The sequence below is a fragment of the Pollachius pollachius genome, assembly GCF_949987615.1.
Source record: "Pollachius pollachius genome assembly, chromosome: 11".
Lineage (NCBI taxonomy): Eukaryota > Metazoa > Chordata > Actinopteri > Gadiformes > Gadidae > Pollachius > Pollachius pollachius.
In genome coordinates, this window is record NC_136944.1 from 11,369,420 (window position 1) to 11,390,639 (window position 21,220).

The following is a 21,220-nucleotide window of genomic DNA, read 5'->3' on the forward strand; positions in this document are numbered from 1 at the left end:
TCTGTTCGATGCTGGCATTTATTTCATAAAATATTAATAATTCCACTGATTGGTTTAGTACTTCTGATGTTGATACTTTTCGGATTGCAAAGATTTTTTTTTCTTTTGTAGCCACTAGAAGAAGCACGGAATAAATCAAGATAATCATTTGATGGAAGAAAAGAAAAAGAAAAAACAAGACGAGAAGAAAAAGAAGGAAGATGGAGTGAGAAAGGTGTGTATTGTGATACGCCACTAGCTCCATGACTGTAAATATCAGCCTGTTCTTGAGAAACAATTAGCCAACAAAAAATGCATAAATCCACTGCTCTATTGGATTGCTGTTTGAGTCAAGTGCCCCATAGTAAAGTACATTTTAACACGTAATTACACCATATTGTCCTCAAATAATCCCACATGCTGACATTATACCAATTATACTGTTGGAAGCACACAAATTAATTGCCACCAGAGTTGTTAGTTGTTTTCAGTCAGCTTGCATACAATGTGAGGAACATTGTAACCCTAGTGGACCCAATTTAAGGATGACATTTATGATATAAATGTCATTATACAGGTCAGGGTTTTTATTGTGTCCCAGTTAAATATATAGTGTCATTTTCTGCCACTAGATGGCGCTTTATCTCAATCAAAAAAGAAGAAAAGAAACAGAAGTCTTAGGCCCGTCCAATTACTCCCCCTAGCCCTAGATTTGAGCCCTAGCCCTACATTTTGCGGTTTCCCACGGAGCGGTAGGGTGTTCCAAAACTTGGGGAGCAAGAGGGAGTGCCTGTTTTCCTTTAAAAGCATCCCTTTGCAGCTAGCCAGCTCGATACATAACTTGCAGCAAAGGGAATATCACGAATTACCCAGGATACCTTGCGAACTCAGCAAGTGGCAATTTTTCCATGTTTCTCAAACAGTTATACATCATGTTAAATTATTAACCCTAGAATGGATTTAACTGTACGATCTGAATGTGTAAGACGTCTTATTTTCGATACAAAGGTCACATTTTCAAATGTGAATAAACATAGTAATAGGCTTCTTCCTGTGGTGTAGACACGTCAATGCTGCACACGACGTAGGGGAGCATGTTCGCCACGCTAATTTGCACAATATTTTTTAGTGGTGTCCCATTTCATAGGAAAATATCCTCATTCTCACTTCCCTCTTTGAGGGGGCTTTACTGTGAAGGGAACTCGAAGCAAGTGTTCTCGTTAAGGGGAGAGTAATGGGACGGGGCCTTAGTTTGATGACATAGTGTAGCAGGGTGGGTTCATGGGTCATGCTCACGGACAAGGTAATGTATGAAAGTTTTATTCACATTACGTTTAATCCCTTAATGTCATTTCATTGTAATGAAATAGCCTCAACTAACATCAGTCAAGGTAGCGTTAAGCTGCTAAATTTAGATGAGCTGTAGATGAGTTGCATGGAGAATTACATCTTGGGCTAAGTTAGCCTTGCCCTGTTATCCGCGATCAAAGCAATCACACTAACAGTTACGGTTCAGCGTGTTGAACATTGTTATAACTTTATATCGTAGGACATCGCAGTAAGCTAGATCGATATTAAAATGTCACATCAATAATTAGGCTATGTAGCCATCTATAACAGTTATCACTCTGTTGGAAAGCTAAGTTTGATATGATGCACAGCTGTTGCAACATGATTTGCTGACATGACTGACTTGCTCATGTGTATTATTATATTACGTATAACATGTCCTGCATTGGAAGTCATTGACATATTCATGGTCTTACCTTACCTTTGTTGTAATTGTATAAGCACAAAAGTAAACCATAGTATGTGTAGTGACACACAGAGAAAGACAAGTATATGCTAAATGATTTATGCACTTGACATTAAGTAAGTACTAACGTTTGCTAAAACACAAGACAGCTCTTTCAATGTAGCTACATAAATATTGTCAGCTGATCATGTCCTCTCTGTATCAAGATTTTTGTTAGTGCGTCTGGTGACGTGTGAATACTGCTTGCTGCAGGAAGACTGATTGCTCCTCATTGGATGTACCGATGTCAACTGTTGATGAAACCTGGAATCCCCCCATAGCAGGGGGAAAGACCCATCACAGGGAAAACTAAGCGGGACTGCCACAGGAAAAAGGACAGGAAGAGCGAGCCCTGCTGCAAGAGGAAGACCAGTGGGTAGAGGAAGAGGGACGGCATCAGCAGGCGGCAAGGCAAGAGTGAGCAGGATATGTGACCAACACCCAGACCCAAATGGCCAGCACACTGGGTTCATGGCAGCACTGTTACAATTACTGCTAGCAACATCACCATCATTTTATAATTTATTCTTGTTATATATATTATATTGTTCCATACTGCCTTCTTTATAGTCTAGGTCCTGGGTACGATTTGTATGCACTTCATTGAGCAGAGAATATCTCAACTGTTACAGAATAATATGACCCCATTGAACGTTGGATATGTGCCAAAATCTCTACCCGGGACGAATGTCCTGAAACAGTTGACACCATTATTACACTACAGGTGAAAGGGAATATTTCTTTCCTTTATAGATATCCTCATACATTTCTACCAGATTAATCTTCATATTAAGATAAATACTTTTTTTATTACACTTTGTCTAAAATCTAGGTAGATTGGCGAACACAGAGCTTGTGACATCCGTGAACAACACGTAAGCTCTGCGATCGCCAACCTACATATCCAGCCTTAAAGACAAGATGGCGTTGATGGGTGAACTACTGATGGTATTGTGTGTATAAAATGTCCTTTTCAATAAACAATCTGTACACTTAATAAGTTATCAAAGCCTCGTTTCATATATTAAGACCCTTATTATACAACCAAAGAAGTGTCGGGCTACTTCTAGCCTTGTAAGTGGTTTAGGCATTTAGTTTTTTCCAATGAGACATGCCTCTATCGTTCCAAGTTTATAGCGTTTTGGTAGAATCGGTTAAAAACAGCCAACTTCAGAATGAGTATATATGCGCTTTTTTGCTCCCAAAAGAACATTCCAACTCGTTCTCATACCAAACATATCCCAGATCCAATTTACACCGGATTTCTCCTTTAACTTAGGTTATCCTTACTGTTCTGTCAATCTGATTTTTCGATCAGCAATCGTCAGGTTATGTCTGTTTCTGCTCTCAGAATGTGCACGAGATTGATAGAACAAGTTACTTTTAACGTTAACACAGATTGTTGATAAAGGAACTTTGTTAATAACGGCAAGCTAGTAGCACTAGTACTACGGTCATAGCGGGTATTGCTAAAGAGAACAAGAAGAGGAGTAATAAAGTAGTAAAGTAATTCTTCCACCAAATTCAGAATTAAATGTCTTTGGAGGCGATAAAATGAAATTAAAATATGGTCAGGAAAATTTAACAAACCATTATGCGGTCTCGGTAGCCTTTCAGCCATCACGTTTCTGTTGTGATGTTCCTCGTCTTCATTGTCATACAGACCTACTAGCAGTGCTACTGCCATTTTTTGGAGTTATTGACAGTTATTTTGAATTTAGGACAGGGTGTATGGCCACCTAACTTAGGATAGTTCTGTAATGGCTAAATTCCTATCTTAAGACAAGATAGGATTTCTTCCTAAGTTAAGTTAGGGAACCTCCTTCTGTAATACCAAACCCCCTTTATGCCTTCCTATCTCATGATAGGATAGGATTTCAGAGTTAGGAAGTATCTATATATCATATAATATATATTATTACGGCCAAAAGCTGTGTGCGCCTCCAGACGATATTATGAATCTCAAACGACTGCGTCAGGTTCTCTGACATCTCTGGTTCTTCCACTTCCACATTTGTTGCCCGAGATTGTCTCCCGCCGGAGCCCCGCTGCCCGCTGGCGAGGCACCACCGCCTCGGAAGCGGGCAGCGTGCCTCGCGGCTCATGTACTTCAGGGTGTCTAAAGTTCCTTTACCCCCAATTCCTTACCAACCATGGCTGAGATAACCCCCACTACGAGTCTCGTTGTGGAAACACCAGAGACGTCAGAGAACCCGACGTGTTATGCGCCATAACACCAACAGCGGATGAAATCCGCACAGGATTATGAAAAGGGCCAATCGCTTGTTTATTTACTCGTTATGTGTAGGCCACAGTGATAGCCTACATAAGGTTTAAGGTTACATTTTTTGTAAATCATAACATTAAGATGATCACACTTACAAAGTTATTTCCCCAGCCCAATTATATATATTTATTATGGGACGTTATATCCTGTTATACGTTAACGCTTATTTTAACGTGAGCACGAAAAAGTATCTGGTGCTCACGAGAAAGTATCTGGTACTCACGAGAAAGTATCTCTTGGGCACGAGAAAATAGGCCTATCTCGTACGCATATCACTGGCAGTGCGTGTGTGTGTGCGTGTGTGTGTGTGTGAGTGACGTCAGCGAATGAGTGGACAAGCGAGGAGAGCGAGCGGTAGCATGCGTGTCAGTTTAGTGAAGTAATGAATGAGTCCGGTTGTGTGTAAGAATAAAGTACCCAGCCTGTCAAGAATCGGTGACCGCTTCATTCCGACCATATTCCGACCTACAAGCAGACCCACTGCCGGTCAAAGTGAAGGGTGTTGCCCCCGAGAGAGCATCAGCCCTGGAGGGGTCTCCCCTGTGCTCATTGGTGTGGGAGCCGAAAGGTGTAACAATAACTATCTTGCACATTCATTTGAATGATTTTAGCCCTTGTGTGCCCTTGCCCGCGATAAATCACACACATGCTAAACTCCTTCAAATCACCAACTAACAAACTATTTATTATATATGGTATTAAAAAAACCCTGAAAATCAGCAGAAAAGGAATACAGAAAATAAAAAGCCTCCTTTGATGCTTTGATACACCACACTAAGCCTCTCTAGTGAAAGGGAAGAACAGAGTAATCTCACTACACATGCTTATAATTCTGTAAAATGGCAGCATTTTCAGTAGCAGTGGTAGCACAGGAGGCAGAGGAGATATTCAGTATCTGGGGGGGTAGAAACTACCCCCCCTAGAAACTTACTGGTTCAGACAACCAAAAACTGTTCCTGATACTGACTTGCTGGCTACTGACTTGCTCTTATATAAAAGGGCCAAATAAATGACGATGCTTCTCATTGACAGCAATGAACTGCTGGCATATTTGTTTTATGTCAACATCATCCAACTTATCTTGGTGAACATGGTGCACAGCTGCATGGTTCAGCCTCATCTGGGTCATAGAGTTTCTGAGCCATGTTTTCACTCTCCTCAGAGCACTGAAACTTAGCTCCGCCTCTGACAAGGATGCAGGGATGACCAACAAAAAAGGTTTTCAACTTGATCAAATAGGCCCCTGACCTCAACTGGCATCTCTCTCATTAGATTAGCCACATCTGTGGTGGATGGATTTTATATTTAGACCTTAACATAGACAGCTGAATTTTAAGGCTGTTTATGTCTTGCTCTGGGTACTGACCAACAATTTCAGTGATTTTCCCAGTGACCAGCACATCATCAAGTTCCTGTAGGATTTTCAGATCAGGCTGGTTGAATCTTGCCTCAAACTGGACATCTACACAGTCTAGCATTTTTTAGTAATCTACCCTGTAGTGTTCCTCTGGCGTTTTTGGAGTATACTGGCTTGCCCCTCCAGTATAGCGTATTGGAGGAGACCTTTGGTAGGTGGCCTGAATTGGTTAAATCCCAAGGGATTCAACCATTTCCACTGCTTTAGCTGCATAAATCGACTGGAAGCTTGTCTCACTCTTATCCTGTACAGTGGATCTAACACAATCAACCGCACTCTTCATGCCTGCGATTGTTTCAGTCCGCTTGTGCAGGGACATGTTCAGGCATTCAAGGGCTGCAATCACTTCCACTGCCAGAATAAGGCCAAGCACAGTTTTGTCCTTCTCAAAACGATCTTTGAGCCCATTTGCCTTTGCACTTGTGGCTCCATTGTTGACTCCCATCTCCTCTAGGCTAGTCAAAACATTCTCATACTGGGAGAGCACTGCTCTGATTGCTTTCCCTCTAACTGTCCAACGGGTGGGGCACAGTGGTCAAATCATCACGTATTAAAGGACTAGATTCACATGCAGACTGCGTTATCAAGTTAACACAGTGTGTTCCACAATGCTATTTAATGCTAGTGGTTGCTGCCTCTTCATTTCTGCTTGTACTCCTGAATGCTTTCCAGACATATTAGCTGCCCTGTCATAGGTTTGTCCTCTTAAATAAGCAATGGGAAGGTTGAGCCTCAAGAGAACATCCTTAGCCATTCTAGCAATTGCTTCTCCGGTAGTACTTGAAACCTCATAAGCCAACAAAAACCTCATGAGGTACTTGGTCCTGGTCCACATATCTGATGCATATGGACTCCTGCTCTACACCACAGATATCTTGAGTCCCATCTATACTGATGGAGTACTGCATGACAGGTAAAGCCTGGATTGTCTGTGCAATATCTCTGACAATGCTGTTTCCTAACAACTGCAAAATCTAATTTTGCACTTGTGGAGATTTATAGTCATGTGAGCGGGACAGCCAGTCAGAGAGGCAAGTATCTCGCTTGGCTTTTTGTTGAAAATGTTGGTCAAAATTACCTTCAGTACAATGCTCTCAAGTAGGGATCGACGATACAGATTTTTAAGGGCCGATACAATACCGATTTTTTTTCATCAGCCATAGCCGATACGCCGATATCGATTTTCTTGAGCCGATATTTAGAGCCGATACTGCTTTTGCTCCCTCAATTAACATCATAGAAATTACACTGATGATAACAAATGTTACAAGTCTCAATTTAAAAATGAACATTTATTGAACTTCAATATAATTTTTTTTTTTTAACAAATAGTAATAACAGGTGAGGTCGAACAAGTAAGAAGTAGATAAACAATATTTAACAAATAGTAAAAACAGGTGAGGTAGAACAATTCTGAAAATAAATATTTAAGCATAAATAGAATAATGACACTATTGCACACAGTAGCAACAAGAATATCTAAGGAATATCAGGAAAATTTAAACAGAAATACAGAACAAAAAACAAATTTCTGTGCATAAAAGAATTGTGCATAATATGCACATTGCCCCACTTCCAATACTCTTTACCCACACACCCCTCACTAAATGTGCTTAATACTCCCAGTTTAGGAGCTGCAAGTTATAATGGAGGAAACAGACGCTCTGCATTTTCTCCCGTCAGCCTGTTTCTCTTTTTCTCATATATCTGGCTGACCTCGCTGAATACCCTCACACTGGGAACAGAGGAGGAGGGTGGACAGAGAAATCTTCTGGAGAGTGGTGCCAAAAGGTGAAAGCGGGATGCATTTTGTTTCCACCATTCAAGTGGTTGGCCCGTCTGTCGATCAACGGCTCCCGTAGGTATTGACCCAGCTGCTGAGTGAACTGCTGCTCCTTATCATCCTCAGTCTCCTCAGAGGTTGATCCGTGTGCCCCCAGAAGGTTGGCATACATCTTTTCAAGCATGTCAGACGGACTAGCGTCTTCCCCCTCTTCTTCCTCCACCCTTATCCGTTTTGGATCTGGGCCTTGATCTTCTGAGGAAGCCCTTTTCACTTTCTCAGCCTCAGACAGAGACATTCTTCCTTTGTCCAGGCCTTTGCATACCTCAGTGCGGCCGGTGCCAAGGCATGACCCCTGTAACGCGGATCTATCAATGTTGCTAGGACCAAGCATTTGGTCTTGTCTGCATTTTCAAACCTTGCCTTTAAACTGTCCAGCAAAGTGTTGCGGAGTGTTTTGATTCCCTTTGTTTTTGCAACCTCGACTTCAAGTAGCATTTTTAGGACGGTGATGCTGGGAATTATGCATGATATTAATGAGTCTGATCTGCTCATTTCCTGTGTTATCTGTTCAAGCAGGCTCAGTGTGTCAATCAAATTGCCCACAAGAGTCCAGTGATCTGCTGTTAAGGTGTCAATCTTTCCATGTTCCCCTGCAAATACAGTAATTGCCCGCTTCTGCTCAAGCATGCTCTCCATGATGTGAAGAGTGGAGTTCAAGCGTATTGGCACTGACTGGATTATTCTGTGCTCTCTGTGTCGATGCCCCAATGCCTCAGTAGACTGAGGAACACCTCGCTGATATATTCACCTGTGTGAGAGCCATGCATGGCTTTGACATTGAGGACAATCTGTTTCCTTACTCAGTCACTGTTAATGAAATGACAGGTCAGGCTCATTAGGGATTCTGTGTCCCCAGACCAACAATCCGTTGTAAATGACAAATAGGGGCCTGCATTTTCTAACGTGATCAGCTCCTTCATTTTGTTTTCTACTTTTGTGTGAACACCATCAAAGAGGTCAGTGCGATATAACTTTTCTGTTTTGAGGGAGTATCTTGGCTCCAGCAATGACACCAACCTTTTAAAACCAACATCAGAGACAACTGTAAATGGCTGATTGTCTGTGGCAATCATCAGAACTATGGCAAGATCAGCTTGTTTGGACCTGGTGTCAGAATTACCCCATTTCCTTTGGGCATCGAACATCTGCACAAGATTAGGCTGTGTTGAACTTGCTGCAGTAGAAGCTGATGCTCTATCATCCTTTTCTTTGTGTGCTTTATTATAGGTCTCATCGTGGTGACGCTTCAGGTGGATCCACATATTTGAAGTATTTTTCATCCTCGCATTTCCAGCCCCCATGCTCACAAACAAATTGCAGATGTTGCAGCGAGCCTTTCCTGGAGTAGGCTCGGTGAAATGCTGCCACACTGGATTTGTTTTTAGCTCTGCCATTTCTTTAACAGAATAAACAAAAACATAGATCAGTGTCAATCTTGTTGTGCAATCATCTTAGATTCATATCACCCAAATTATGTGTGCAATGCATCATATGGATGGGTGCATAGGATTAACTATGCAAGGGTAAAAGGCTTCCATCAATATCTACAACACAGACTTGATTATGCATTGCCTGCTGACATATTTTAAGACAGATATAATCAGGTCATCACAAATTGTCCTTTTTCAATACATAATAATTTAAGATAAAAGTGAAAAGTAGCCATTGAAATAAATTGCTTTATTTGTAATTTAATAATTTATTTTTTCTGCATAAAATAAAATGAGCATGTCTTAAGCTAAAATGCAAATGCAAAGTCTACACACTAGTTGGTCTAAACGAAAATGTAAAAGAAGCTGCCAGAGTGGCAACCCCAGAACATAAGAAAAGCAGAGGAAAACAACATGTCAGATGCGCATTAAGTAACACATTGTTCAAGTTTCTGTTCTAAACTGCATCAACGTTAAAAGGAATAAATATTCAACCAAGTATAAAACATTTCTCAAGTTTTAAAAGCTCTCATTCTGGTGGCGCAGCACTCTCATATATCGCTGTGATGCGTGTGTGTCCCAATGAGTGACACACACACACACACACACACACACACACACACACACACACACACACACACACACACACACACACACACACACACACAAACTTCTGTTTGGTAGCTGACGCTGACTGAAGAACTCAAACATCATTGAACTGGATTGATAAGGTCAGCAAATAGCTCTAAACACAAGTAAGGCCTACACGGTGCACTTATGTCTGGTACATGATAAACGTCAACACAAATTAATATTCAACTACGTATAAAACATATCTTATCATTAAAGCTCTTCTTGAGTGGGGGCTGTGCTCTGATATCACTGCGATGGCACCTCCGCCCCGCTCTAAGTAGGGAGAGAGGGAGAGACTGCAACGGGTTGGGTACCCCCGGGTACACAACGGGTAGAAGGGAGATCCTTTCGATGTTTTGTTGTGGTGGAAGGAGCATGCGAAAACATTTCCCAACTTGGCAATGATTGCGCGGAATGTTCTCTCCATCCCGGCATCGAGAGCTGCGAGTGAGAGAGACTTTTCCATGGCTGGATTTGTGATTCAAGAACGGAGAACGAGATAAAAATAAAGCACATCCATTTGAATGATTTAGCTTGTATGGGATTTATCACGGGGTTGGGTAACGGGCCAAATATTAACGGGTCCGGGCGCGTGCTGCGGATTTAATTTTGATATTATCAATGTTGACGGGTCGGATCTAGTGCTGAACTTTGCGGGGGCAGGTCTAAAAAATATTGACCCGTGCAGGACTCGACACACACCACAAGCGCCCAAACCTCAGCCAGGTGGTCGCTAAATAAAACTCACACAAACACCACAGAACAACGTCTGCATTACTTAATCCTATGACCAGTGTTCGTAACAGCTACTGTATGAATACATATAGCCACAATGGCAAGCCGTTTTATAGACGAGGCATTCGCATTACCGTTTTCCATTTGGACCCACAAACTTGCTTAGCTATAGTTGCAAGCAAAGCACATATAGAGCATGCATTTGGCATTCGTGTTTCCATTTCCCCCCCACACACTTTTTTCCACTCTTAAAGTTTAAAACTTACCGTTGTCTTGAAGAGCAGGCTTCCAGCACTCTTCTAGTGGGGGAGGGGAAATGCATGGTCTGCAGTGAACTGCAGCGTCTCTAGCAACACGGAGCTGCCTGTGTGGACGCCTGTTGAAAAAAATATCGGCGAAAATTAGCCGCTTATTTTATCAGCCGATATTCGCGTTTTTTACGTGTACCGTATCGGCCGATAAATCGGTCGATCACTACTCTCAAGGCAGTGTCTAGCATTTTCTTGCTGTTTTGCCAATGCACTTGAGAGTTGTGACTCTATTGGGGCTGCCTCTTGGCTACTGACTGTGACTGCATGGTGATGAGCCTTGCTATGTTGGTGTTTTTCAAATCTACTAAGAGCATGTTTACAATTAGAAAATCAATTTGAGGAGAATGCCAGGTCTGCTTTTTTAGGCAGTGTACTCTTCTTTATTTCGTATGTTTTCACACAGTGGAAGCAAAGAATTCCGTTCACTGTCGGGCTATAATGAAGCCACGGATATTGTCTGTACCAATCTTTCTGGAAGTGGAGGACTTTGGGCAATGTTTGGGCAATGTTTGAACACAAATGAATTTGGGATGAAGTTTATTTGGCTTACCCTCAATATCAAGAATGTCTCCAGTTCTACTCTGTTCTTCATTGTCATCAGACTCCTCACCCTCACTGCCTCCCTGTTGCTGTCTACAGCTGGACCAGTTCCCTTAGAAATAGACCACATTATATAATGAACCAATCTCTTACCATGTCTATGACTGCATGTGATAATATGCAGGCAGACAACATCACATTTATAAAGTTAATAATTACACATTTTATATTTTGTGTGTAAAAAAAACAAACATTTGAAATACATTATAGTTTTATAGCCTATGTTGAGATCTCACATGTAATTCCACCAGGTCAATCCCTGAACTAGATCCAGGCCTACAACTAGGCAAGATTGCTGCAGCAAATGTACGCCCTTTAACTGCATTGTGCTTTCATATAATACTGTTACACTATCAACATTGAGGATAGTCGCCACTTTCCAACAGTATCAAAATAATATACAGAAGGATATAATAACTATTGTTGTTAGTACTATTGTACTGTTAGTAGCACTATTATAACACGAGGAGCCAAATGGTGCTTACCTGTCTAGTAGTAGTTAGTAGTCATACTTCCTTGCGAAGCCCCCCATCTTGGGAATGCCGAACCAATGTTTACTCTAGTAGGCTATCTATCCTCTTTTCAGATGGATAGCTAGCTAGTTCTCAGACTTTCGCCTTCATTCCCTATGTTTCCTGTGTTTCCGATATATCCGGTTGCTAGTGAAATTGCTAGTGGAAATTACGCCAATCAGACTATACAAAATATGCCCGGGACGTTTCAATTTTAAAGTACTGATTTCCCTGAGATGAGCATTGGTTGACTTAGAATTATGTTAGTACACAAGAAAATAAAATATATAATTTAAGTTTAGTCGTCTTTTACATGTTTAAATGCCAAAATATTACATATTCTACCTTTAAGTAGCCCCTGCCACAATAGTGTAAACATAAGCATGTTCAAACATGCAACAGGAATGTATTTATACATTTTATATATTTTTGCAGAGTGAATATAGAGCACCCTAATAAATATATTTTTTGTTTATCTTCCAGGCCACGGAACAGAAAACTAAAGGTAAGCTGCGCTTAAATCTTTTTAAATTACTTTGACTTAGAATTGCCCTACATTATCAAACCAATTGTTTGATGAACAAAATAAACTTTCTTTGTTCTGTGATTATAACTTGTAATTGGGGTGCATTAATGCCACGTCCTTTGTAGCCTTCCAGAATTTTAAATACAGTCAAACGTCTTTCTTAGACAGACGTTAACAAAAGGTTCAGCTGCAAGAGGGCTTCACCCCCAGAGCCAAAGTGGCGGTCAGGTGTTGGAGGAAGCCCAATAAGGAGCATAGGGACACTGCAGCTTCACCCAGGGGCCTCGATGGAGAGCCAAGAGAGACTAAAAACACCAGAAATCATGGTGGGGAACATGAGCCTCAGTATGAATCCTATTTGTTAGTATTATTATAATTAGGGTCCTAGGATATCTGTAGGAACCCTACTATATTCGTTAGTATTAATGTTGTTATTTATTTTACTTTTTCCTGACAAATTTGGCCATATCTCAAAAACGACATGCTCAAATGTTTAAATGAATTGGCAGGCTGGTTGTACTGGTAAAATGAGTTAGGGATGTTAAGGATGGGATTTCATTGATGATATAATTGAAATCAATATAATGTTTCATGACTGACCTAATGAGTCATAATGGACCGCAAGTCTGACTCACTGCTGGCTACCTCACAGCACGCTATAGGATCTTTCTATAGTATCTTTTTTTCTATTTGCTCTGTCGATCTCTTTGCTCTCTCTGTATCTATGTATGTACATTATGTTTGTCTCTCTCTGTCTGTCTTTGTCTCTTGTCCCTATGTCTGTCTCTCTTTATGTGTCTCTCACTCTCTAATTGTCTCTTGCTCTGCCCCCCCCTGCCTCACACACAAGCTTTTTTTCTATTCAGTTCATGTGTTATGCGCATGGCTATCATTTGACCAGGGCGGTTTGCCCCTCTCTCTCATCATGACTCATTTGACATTTTTATTTCAATTCTGCTGCATATTTTAGTGCTAGCATTTATAAATTCCTCTACGGTGCTTATATCCTTAATAGTGCTGTTAGCACTGTTAGTGTTATTAGCGATGCTATTGCGGTTAGTGTGCACGAAACTGTCTCAGCCTATAGGCCTGTGAGGTATTAATGAAATGGAAAGGGGAGTGGTTGTGGCGAGGCCCAGGTGATCTGTGGTCCATGGGGATGGGGAAGGAGCCCTGGGGTGTAACTCTACACCACCCTCTGCAGTTAGGCCTGGAAGCCTCGCTTCAGACTTTTTTTCATTATTTTGGTTTGGGAGCTGGATGATTTCCTTTATGTTAATCTCTTTCACGGTTTCTGATGTCACATTTCGAGATAATGTTGAAACTGAACCAGGGTTAATGAGATATGGTTAAACAATTTCTCAATATCAGTTTTCGATGGGAGTTTCGTTGGGAATTACATTCTTGGTGGGATATTGCTCTGTTAACCTGTACCTTAATTGGATTCCTTATACATAAATGTTTGACTTTATCATTTTAACTTATGAACGGAAATTGTGACCCATTGTGACAGTAAATATAACCTATTTTTGTTTAGTCTATGGAAAGAAGTGAACTGTGTAGAAGACTGAAAGTGAGTATGTTATTTTTTCCTGTCGCCTCAACAAAGCTGTGGGGCTCTTGTAGAGAACACACACACGCAGAGTACAGCATCATGTCGGCATCATCAAACAGTTCCTAGCCATGACATACTTTATGTCAAATATTTATAGTGCATTACTAACAAAGGGCACTTTTGCATAATATCAGTATTTGCAATTAAACATACGTGGTTTCTTGGTTACGGTTGTTTCTAGGCACTTTAAGATTTCCACAAACATTACACCGGATATATCTTTTTATTTTATAATTTAAGAAACCCACACAGCACTGATGATACTTTACTAGAGGCACATGCATTGATACACAAGCAAACATTGGCTACCATGCTTGTGAGCTCACACGCACATGAATCAGCACGTACATCGTTTCTGAAAACCTACGGGTCAGTATGTCTGTACGTGAAACGAATACAATTCGGTCCTTTGGGGGATGTACTGCTGTCTGGCTTACATAAAAAAACCTTTGACCTAGCTAGAAAACCTGTGGCCCAGCACCAAACTCTGTGTGATTACTCCGCAGTCCAGAGGGAGTTTTAACACCAAGACGGCTACTGCAGTAACGTCTAAGATCCAAAGGATTCCCCTTTTCCTCCCTTCATATTGGCTACGCATAAAGTTCACTGCAAGGATTTGATTGCACACCACCTCTTCCTCCTCCTCACGCCCCAAAGAATAAAATGAGATGTTAAGGAAACACTCATCAACATTCATCCACATTCATATAGTCAGGGCTCCTATGAAATCTGTATGAATCCTATTTGTTAGTATTATTATAATTAGGGTCCTACGATATCTGTAGGAACCCTCCTATATTTGTTATTATTAATATTATTATTTATTTTACTTTTTCCTGACAAATTTGGCCATATCTCAAAAACGAAATGGTCAAATGTTCAAATAAATTGGCAGGTCGGTAGTACTGGTAAAATGAGTTTGGGATGTTAGGGATGGGATTTCATTGATGACATAACTGAAATAAATATAAATCGTCATTAACTGCAGATATCCACTAAGCTACGAACTAGTGGAAATGCTTTATTTCAGCACTTGTTATAAAAAATGACAATTCAACTCTATACAAAAAGCCTTTCTGTGTGTGCTATTCCACACGGCTCTGTGCTGTGCCATCCAGACACAGAACAGGGGTTAATGTTGCAGGCCTAATCTGCTTGTTCTCTTTTCATTCATGCTGTGCATTTTTAATCCCCCCTGTAAAAAGGAGACAGACTGAAACACACACACACACACACACACACACACACACACACACACAACCTTGTCACTGGCTATGTTCACAAAGCCTGAAAATTAAAGATATATATCTAAATGGTGTTGCAGGTGTTTAACTTGCGGATTTGTCATTTCATATTGTCTAAATTATGTGTGGCACCTTTTTTTATGGTTATGTGTTATAATGCAATGCAGTAAGGGCAAGTTTTTAAACAGTGCCCAGGCTATATGCACATGCTCAATAAAGTAGCAATGTATGTAAGTGTGTAAGAGCATTTAAAATCGGCATTGAAATGACCAACGTGGTACAAAATACAAAGAAAATAAATCTCTTCACGGGCGCAGCCATTTTTGTTGAAAGCGCCATAACTGAACTCGGTGTACTCTCAGAATTCCGAGGGGGCCCGTCCAAAAGGGGGCGTGCCTCCGTGAAATGCCGCAAGAAAGCTGGGAGATTTCCCCACTTGCAACTCAGAAGGCTTGTGTCCGAGGCTTCTGATCAGACAGTGGCATTTTACAACATCTGCAGCTGCTGATCCAGAAGAGTAAACATGGTTGGCATAATCTTCACCCATCCACATTTGCCCTTATATCTCTTGCTCTTGACCTGAATTGTCGCCATCCTCTCTCGCTCGCATGCTTGCTCTGTATTTTCTCTCTCTATTCTCTGTCTCTACCAATGTATCCCTATTTTCTCGCTCTGTCTCTCTACCTTTCTTCAGAAGAGTCCGTCTGTTTCCCTTCTTGGTGGCTGCCTACATGCTAAGAATAGCTTTGGCCTAAAAACATTGGGCCTGCCCGAGCTATTCTACACAATGCTCTGCTAGATTTATGGGGTTGAGGCAATCATGGCTGACTTGGGAAAAGCCCCTTCTCATGCTTGACAAACGCTTTGACCTATATATGCATTTCCTTCCATTTTTCATAGCAGTCAAACGTGTCTGTCTGTCTGTGTTTTTGTGTGTGTGTGTGTCATGTTAAGCCCTTTGAGACTGTAATGGTGATTAAGGGCTATACAAATAAAATTGAATTGAAACGTGATAAGACCAGAGAAGGATTCCCTTTTTAACTACAGCGCTGTATTTAATCTGTACTAATTAAGCGGTACTGCTCTCCTGAGACATGGTTCTTTGCTTGGTACAGCACTGGAGGTGGGCTACACCACCAACCTTTCTCCTCTGATTGGTACAGCCCTGTAACACGTACTGCTTCTTATATCCTTGATTAAATTATCCTTTATTGTCCTTTTTTGGGGGAAATTCTTTCTCTGCCTTTGACCCATCCGGGAGCCGGTGAACACATACCTCTGTGTGATGAACACATACATGTGTTCATCACACAATGTATGTGTGAACACATACATTAGTCTGCTTTGATCCAAAGCAACGTGCACTGAATTCATATGCATGTCAGTAAGGAGCCGCTGAGGGGGGGATGTTTTATGCTTAAGGGAGCCTAGAGGTAGATTGTGGACATTGGGGTCGAACTGAGTACAATTCTTTACTGGGAGACAAACACTTTCATCACTACTAGACTTGCTTTCCGAAAAGTCTACCCCAGTTCCTTATTAGGTAGACTATGTAATACAGGCTTCATGCCAGCTTTACTTCATGTCACACTTAATATTAAAGTGTATTCAGCCAAATCAGAGCTGCAAGATTAAACATTTTAGGGCATATGTAGGGAAATGCGTAGGAACAGAGACGGAGACTTTGTTGCCAGGGAAAATATATAGGAACAGATTTATTTCCCTAAACAGACTACCGACGCAGTCAGAGATGCGTCGCATTAATAAAGGATTGCACCACCACGTCAGTCTCACGCCCCCTTACATTCAGGGGACACAAACCAATAGGGAATTACGATTATACCCGCTACACATGCCTTGCGGCACGAAGGGAAAAAAAGAGAGCCTCCACCCACTTGACAACATCCTTTCATACCCCAAGAGACTCGGTCTGACACCAGTGAGAGACTGAGGCCCCGTCCACACGGGCTGTATTTAAAGCTACAAAAATAATACAAAAAAAATGTAAAAATAAAATTCAACAGAACTCTAACGTCGCCTAGCTGGTGGGGGGGCGATGACGTCATTGTTTGCGTTTCAGGCGTCCACACGAATCCTAACACAAAACCGCATAGGTCCAATGCACAAAATGCACAAGGTTAAACTTTTAGACGAGCCTTAAGAAGAGCAGGGTGGCAAGACCATCAACGGAATAGTAAACAAAACAAATAAAAGGTAACAACATGTGGATTTTTCCATCACAACCTGGTTTCAGAAATGTGTGTTTTCAGGCACCGGATCCGCCGGATCTGTCTCGACGGTCGGCCCAAACACACACAACGAATAAGATTTGATGTGTTCCTGTCCTATATTCCTGGCTTGCTCGCCAAATGTAGAAGATTGATCTAAAATCAAAGATTCAAGTTTCCAAATTCGGACCTTCAAAATAGACAGCGGGGTCAATACTTCTACGTTACAATACTTTATTTGTGGGCTCACGCAGGATACCCAAAACTACCACCAAAATCCTTCCGTTGATACCTAACTTCTCTATGTAATTCTGCGTGTAAATACTCTGTGCCGTCCCATTAATGTTCTCCCATGCATCTTCTCCAATGCTTCTTCTCCCATTCATCACAAAACACAGTTTATCAAAGCACATGACCAGGGCGGGGCCCTCAGTTAACTCCAATCATTACATTGAATTTAAAAAAAGGTGTAACCCACTGATTCCTATTGGGTTACCGTTATTAAAATCAAGCCAATCACAAACCGCCTACATCCTCTCTAGGTTTACAATCAGCGGGGTGTGATACCTGGGCAAGATGGCCCCAACCTGTTGGTCATTGGGCTGTGAAACAAGGGATGGGCCATTTGGGGTTGGAGAAAGACGTCTGGCAGAGAGGAGGATGAGAACAGGATGAATGTGAAGACACATTGATCAATTCCTCAAATTAAGTGCAGGGATATAGACTGATGTTTGGCAGGGAGGGGATTAATGCAGATGTTTGGCAGGGAGAAATCTAATAACAGAATGAAGGTATAAACATTAATCAACTTATAGTGGGGGGTCAGAGACGGGGATCTAATGTTGGGGTGTAAAACAAAAGAAGGGCCGTTTGATGCTAATGCCAACTCCTCAGTTGCTCTATGATCAATTGCATTAAGAACAAAAGGGGGTTAGAGACAGAAGTCCAACAGGGAGGAGGATGAAAACAGAATGAAGGTAAAACATATTTGTCAACTAAAACTGGTGGTCAGAGAAGGGAGACGGAAGAGAGGGGCGTGAGGCCAAAGGTTTCATCAACTAACAGTGGGGTTCAGAGACAGGGCGCTGGGATGGAGGGGTGTGCATCTCTCCTTTATAGGACGATCCGATACGTATGTAGATACATGTGCTATGATACGATTCAGGGATCATACATTTTATTATGGAACGATTCGATTCAATGTTCTAACGATCCGCTGCGATTTGATGAGATATGAATCAATCTGATAGATACAGTTTATGTTTGTTTAACATTAACACATTAATTTTCTATTAATTTATATAAGCCTTCTATAAAAGAGACATTGCCTACTTTCAAATATATATGTTGTAGGGACCATGGAATCTTAGGTTTTTATATTTATTTCTTTATGGCATGGGGAAATGACGGAGAGACACATTTATAAATTCCGAACTTCATGTCTATTTATTTGTTTATTTATAGACTTGATCGCTGTCCTACAAAATTTAAAAAATAGCGAAGCTTTTGTCAATATTCTCCTCCGACTTCCACACGTTTGATTTCAGATTCGCTGGTGCACTGAAAATCATTTCACCGTGTTCAGACATATGGCTGTTATTCGTGCACTCACAACTCTGGTTGTTCCCTGCTCGCGAGACGCAGGGCGCACGCGGAGATATACACAAACACACACGCGGATCCGCCCACTTCCTTAAGTTTCATTTTCCGGATGCGTATGGAAACGGAACGAAATGAGTTGACTGTCTTGATATCAGGCTGAAGCTTCACTCAAGCGATTTGCAACGTTTAAATTTGTGCATCGACAGATTCTTGGTCATTTTAAATCGATTCAGGGGCCCACGTGTCAATGTAGTCGCATCTGTGTTAATCCAACCGGATAGCGATTCGTATTGGTGAATCGTTACACCCCTAATAAATACAATAAACCATCCCTTTGTTGAACTACACAGGCCTTTGGTCATGATCACTTCCATTAGATTAATTAGGTGCTCCTATAAAGTCCAGAAAGACGGGCAGTGGATGTGCACCCTTATGGGTAGCTGCCAGAGGTAGTTGTTCCCTCCTTCTGCCTCTTTCACCTGTTTGATTGTATGATCAAAATATGTATATATATTTTTTTGGATCCCAGAAAAACCTTGAAATTTGCCAACACGACACCATCAACATGTGTTATACCCTTCGCTTTGTCGTCCCTTTTTTCTTGTTGTGCATGCAGTCCTTGTTGGCAGGGGGGGGGTGTAAACACATGGTTGTTGTAAGCGGCATGAGTAGGAGCCTTTTAAACATAAGAGGATTGTATTATTTTTGTGCCGGGAGCTCATTACTAGGCTCGGATGCGGATTGCACGAGAGGGGGAGGGGAAGGGGATGCCTTCGACATACACGATGCTGTCACATGCACGCACGTACACACACACACACTCAAACTAGGCCCGCCCCCTGTCGCTGTCCCCTCACATGAACGTCTGGTTCTCATTCCTCTACTCTTGTTTTTCCTTTTTTCCCCTTTTTCTCTGGCATTGTTGTCATTGGCTTGGAGTGTCTGTCCGGATACTCCCCCCCCCCCCCCCCCCCCCCCCCCCCCCCCCAAGCTTCCAGGAGATTCCACACACACACACACACACACACGATACCTTGGCTTTCAGTATCGGCTGATACCAAGTACCGATCCGATACCAGTCTTTAATTGATAAGCCTCACTGTTTGGAAGAGAGTGGGATCATTCTGGTATGTGTAGGGCAATATTAAGCCGGACTTAAACATCTTAGACAAAGTTAGCTGCTTCACGAACCAACCTTTTCTTGGTGTGATGCTTTTGAAACAGGGCTGTAGTACTCGGGTATGGACTACGTTTTTTTTTTAATTATCTCCTGATATCGAGTTCATACCGATACAGTATCTAGCATTGTAACTACTATTAGTATATGCTACACGTGAACCTCCTAAGATGGCGCAATTTGATCGGTTCTGTATCTCAGGATATTGGGCAATATCCCATGATTGCGATCGCAAACTCGGGATATTACCGAGACCTCCACTGGCTCCCTGTAATAGCTCGCATCAGATTCAAGATGATGGTACTGGCATAGAAGGCAGTCGATGGAACTGCCCCTGCCTACCTCCAAGCATTAGTAAAGCCACACACCCCAGCTCGATCCCTCCGCTCAACTACCTCAGCTGGAAGTCTGGTACCGCCATCGCTAAGAGCAAGCAAAGGTCGATCAGCGAAGTCACAACTTTTCTCTGTTTTGGGACCTCAGTGGTGGAACAAACTCCCTACCGATGTCAGGATCGCAGAGTCGCTCACCAGCTTCCGCAAAAGACTCAAAACTCACCTGTTCAGAGTTCACCTCGACTCTGCATAGAAACCAATGCACAGCCACCATTGAATGTTGTACGTCCTGGCACTTGTACATTGCACTTATTCAAGGTACTTAATTGTGTAGCATCTACAGTAGCTGCTATCGTTGCTTTACACGGGGAATGGGTTAGCCTAGCGATTGTAATACTTGCACTTGGTTCTATGAACATCTTTACTGTACCGACAGCGATATATTGTTTCACTTCTTATGACAAATGTACTTATTGTAACAAATGCACTTATTGTAAGTCGCTTTGGATAAAAGCGTCTGCTACATGCCCTAAATGTAAATGTAATGTATTACGTTCATCGCAAAATGTTGCGTGACGGGCGTCTCGTCACGCTAATAAAAACAAATAAACTGCTAATGAAAACAAATAAATCCCAGCAAAAAGCTTTATCTTGTTTATTTTTGGATTGTTCACGTGTAGTATATACTAAAACAATTATTCACCTCAGGCTCCATGAATATGGAGCCTTCACTTTAATGAATAATTGTTAAATAGCTCTTATTGAAGGGCTGTCTTAAGATGACAGCAATGTATATGTCGGTTCATTTACTGTCTAAAAAAAATTCTTTATTATTTACATTTGTAATCTTTAATTATAATGATGCATTTGTATTCTTCTAGTTAAGTGTAAGTATCCATGTTTTTCCTACTTTGTAGCTTGAACGCATGTAGGTTAGAGATGACACGT

At 41.5% G+C, this 21,220-nt stretch overlaps 1 protein-coding gene across 1 annotated transcript in view; it reads left to right on the forward strand.

Moving 5' to 3' along the window:
• The window catches only part of tnrc6c1 (trinucleotide repeat containing adaptor 6C1), a 65,450-nt gene that overhangs the window by 11,558 nt on the left and 32,672 nt on the right, over positions 1–21,220 (forward strand). Inside the window, exons 2-3 of the mRNA XM_079746747.1 lie at positions 112–214; positions 12,029–12,050. Of these exons, the coding sequence (XP_079602873.1) occupies positions 152–214; positions 12,029–12,050 (85 nt within the window). The 5' untranslated portion in view covers positions 112–151. The remainder of the gene's footprint in view (positions 1–111; positions 215–12,028; positions 12,051–21,220) is intronic.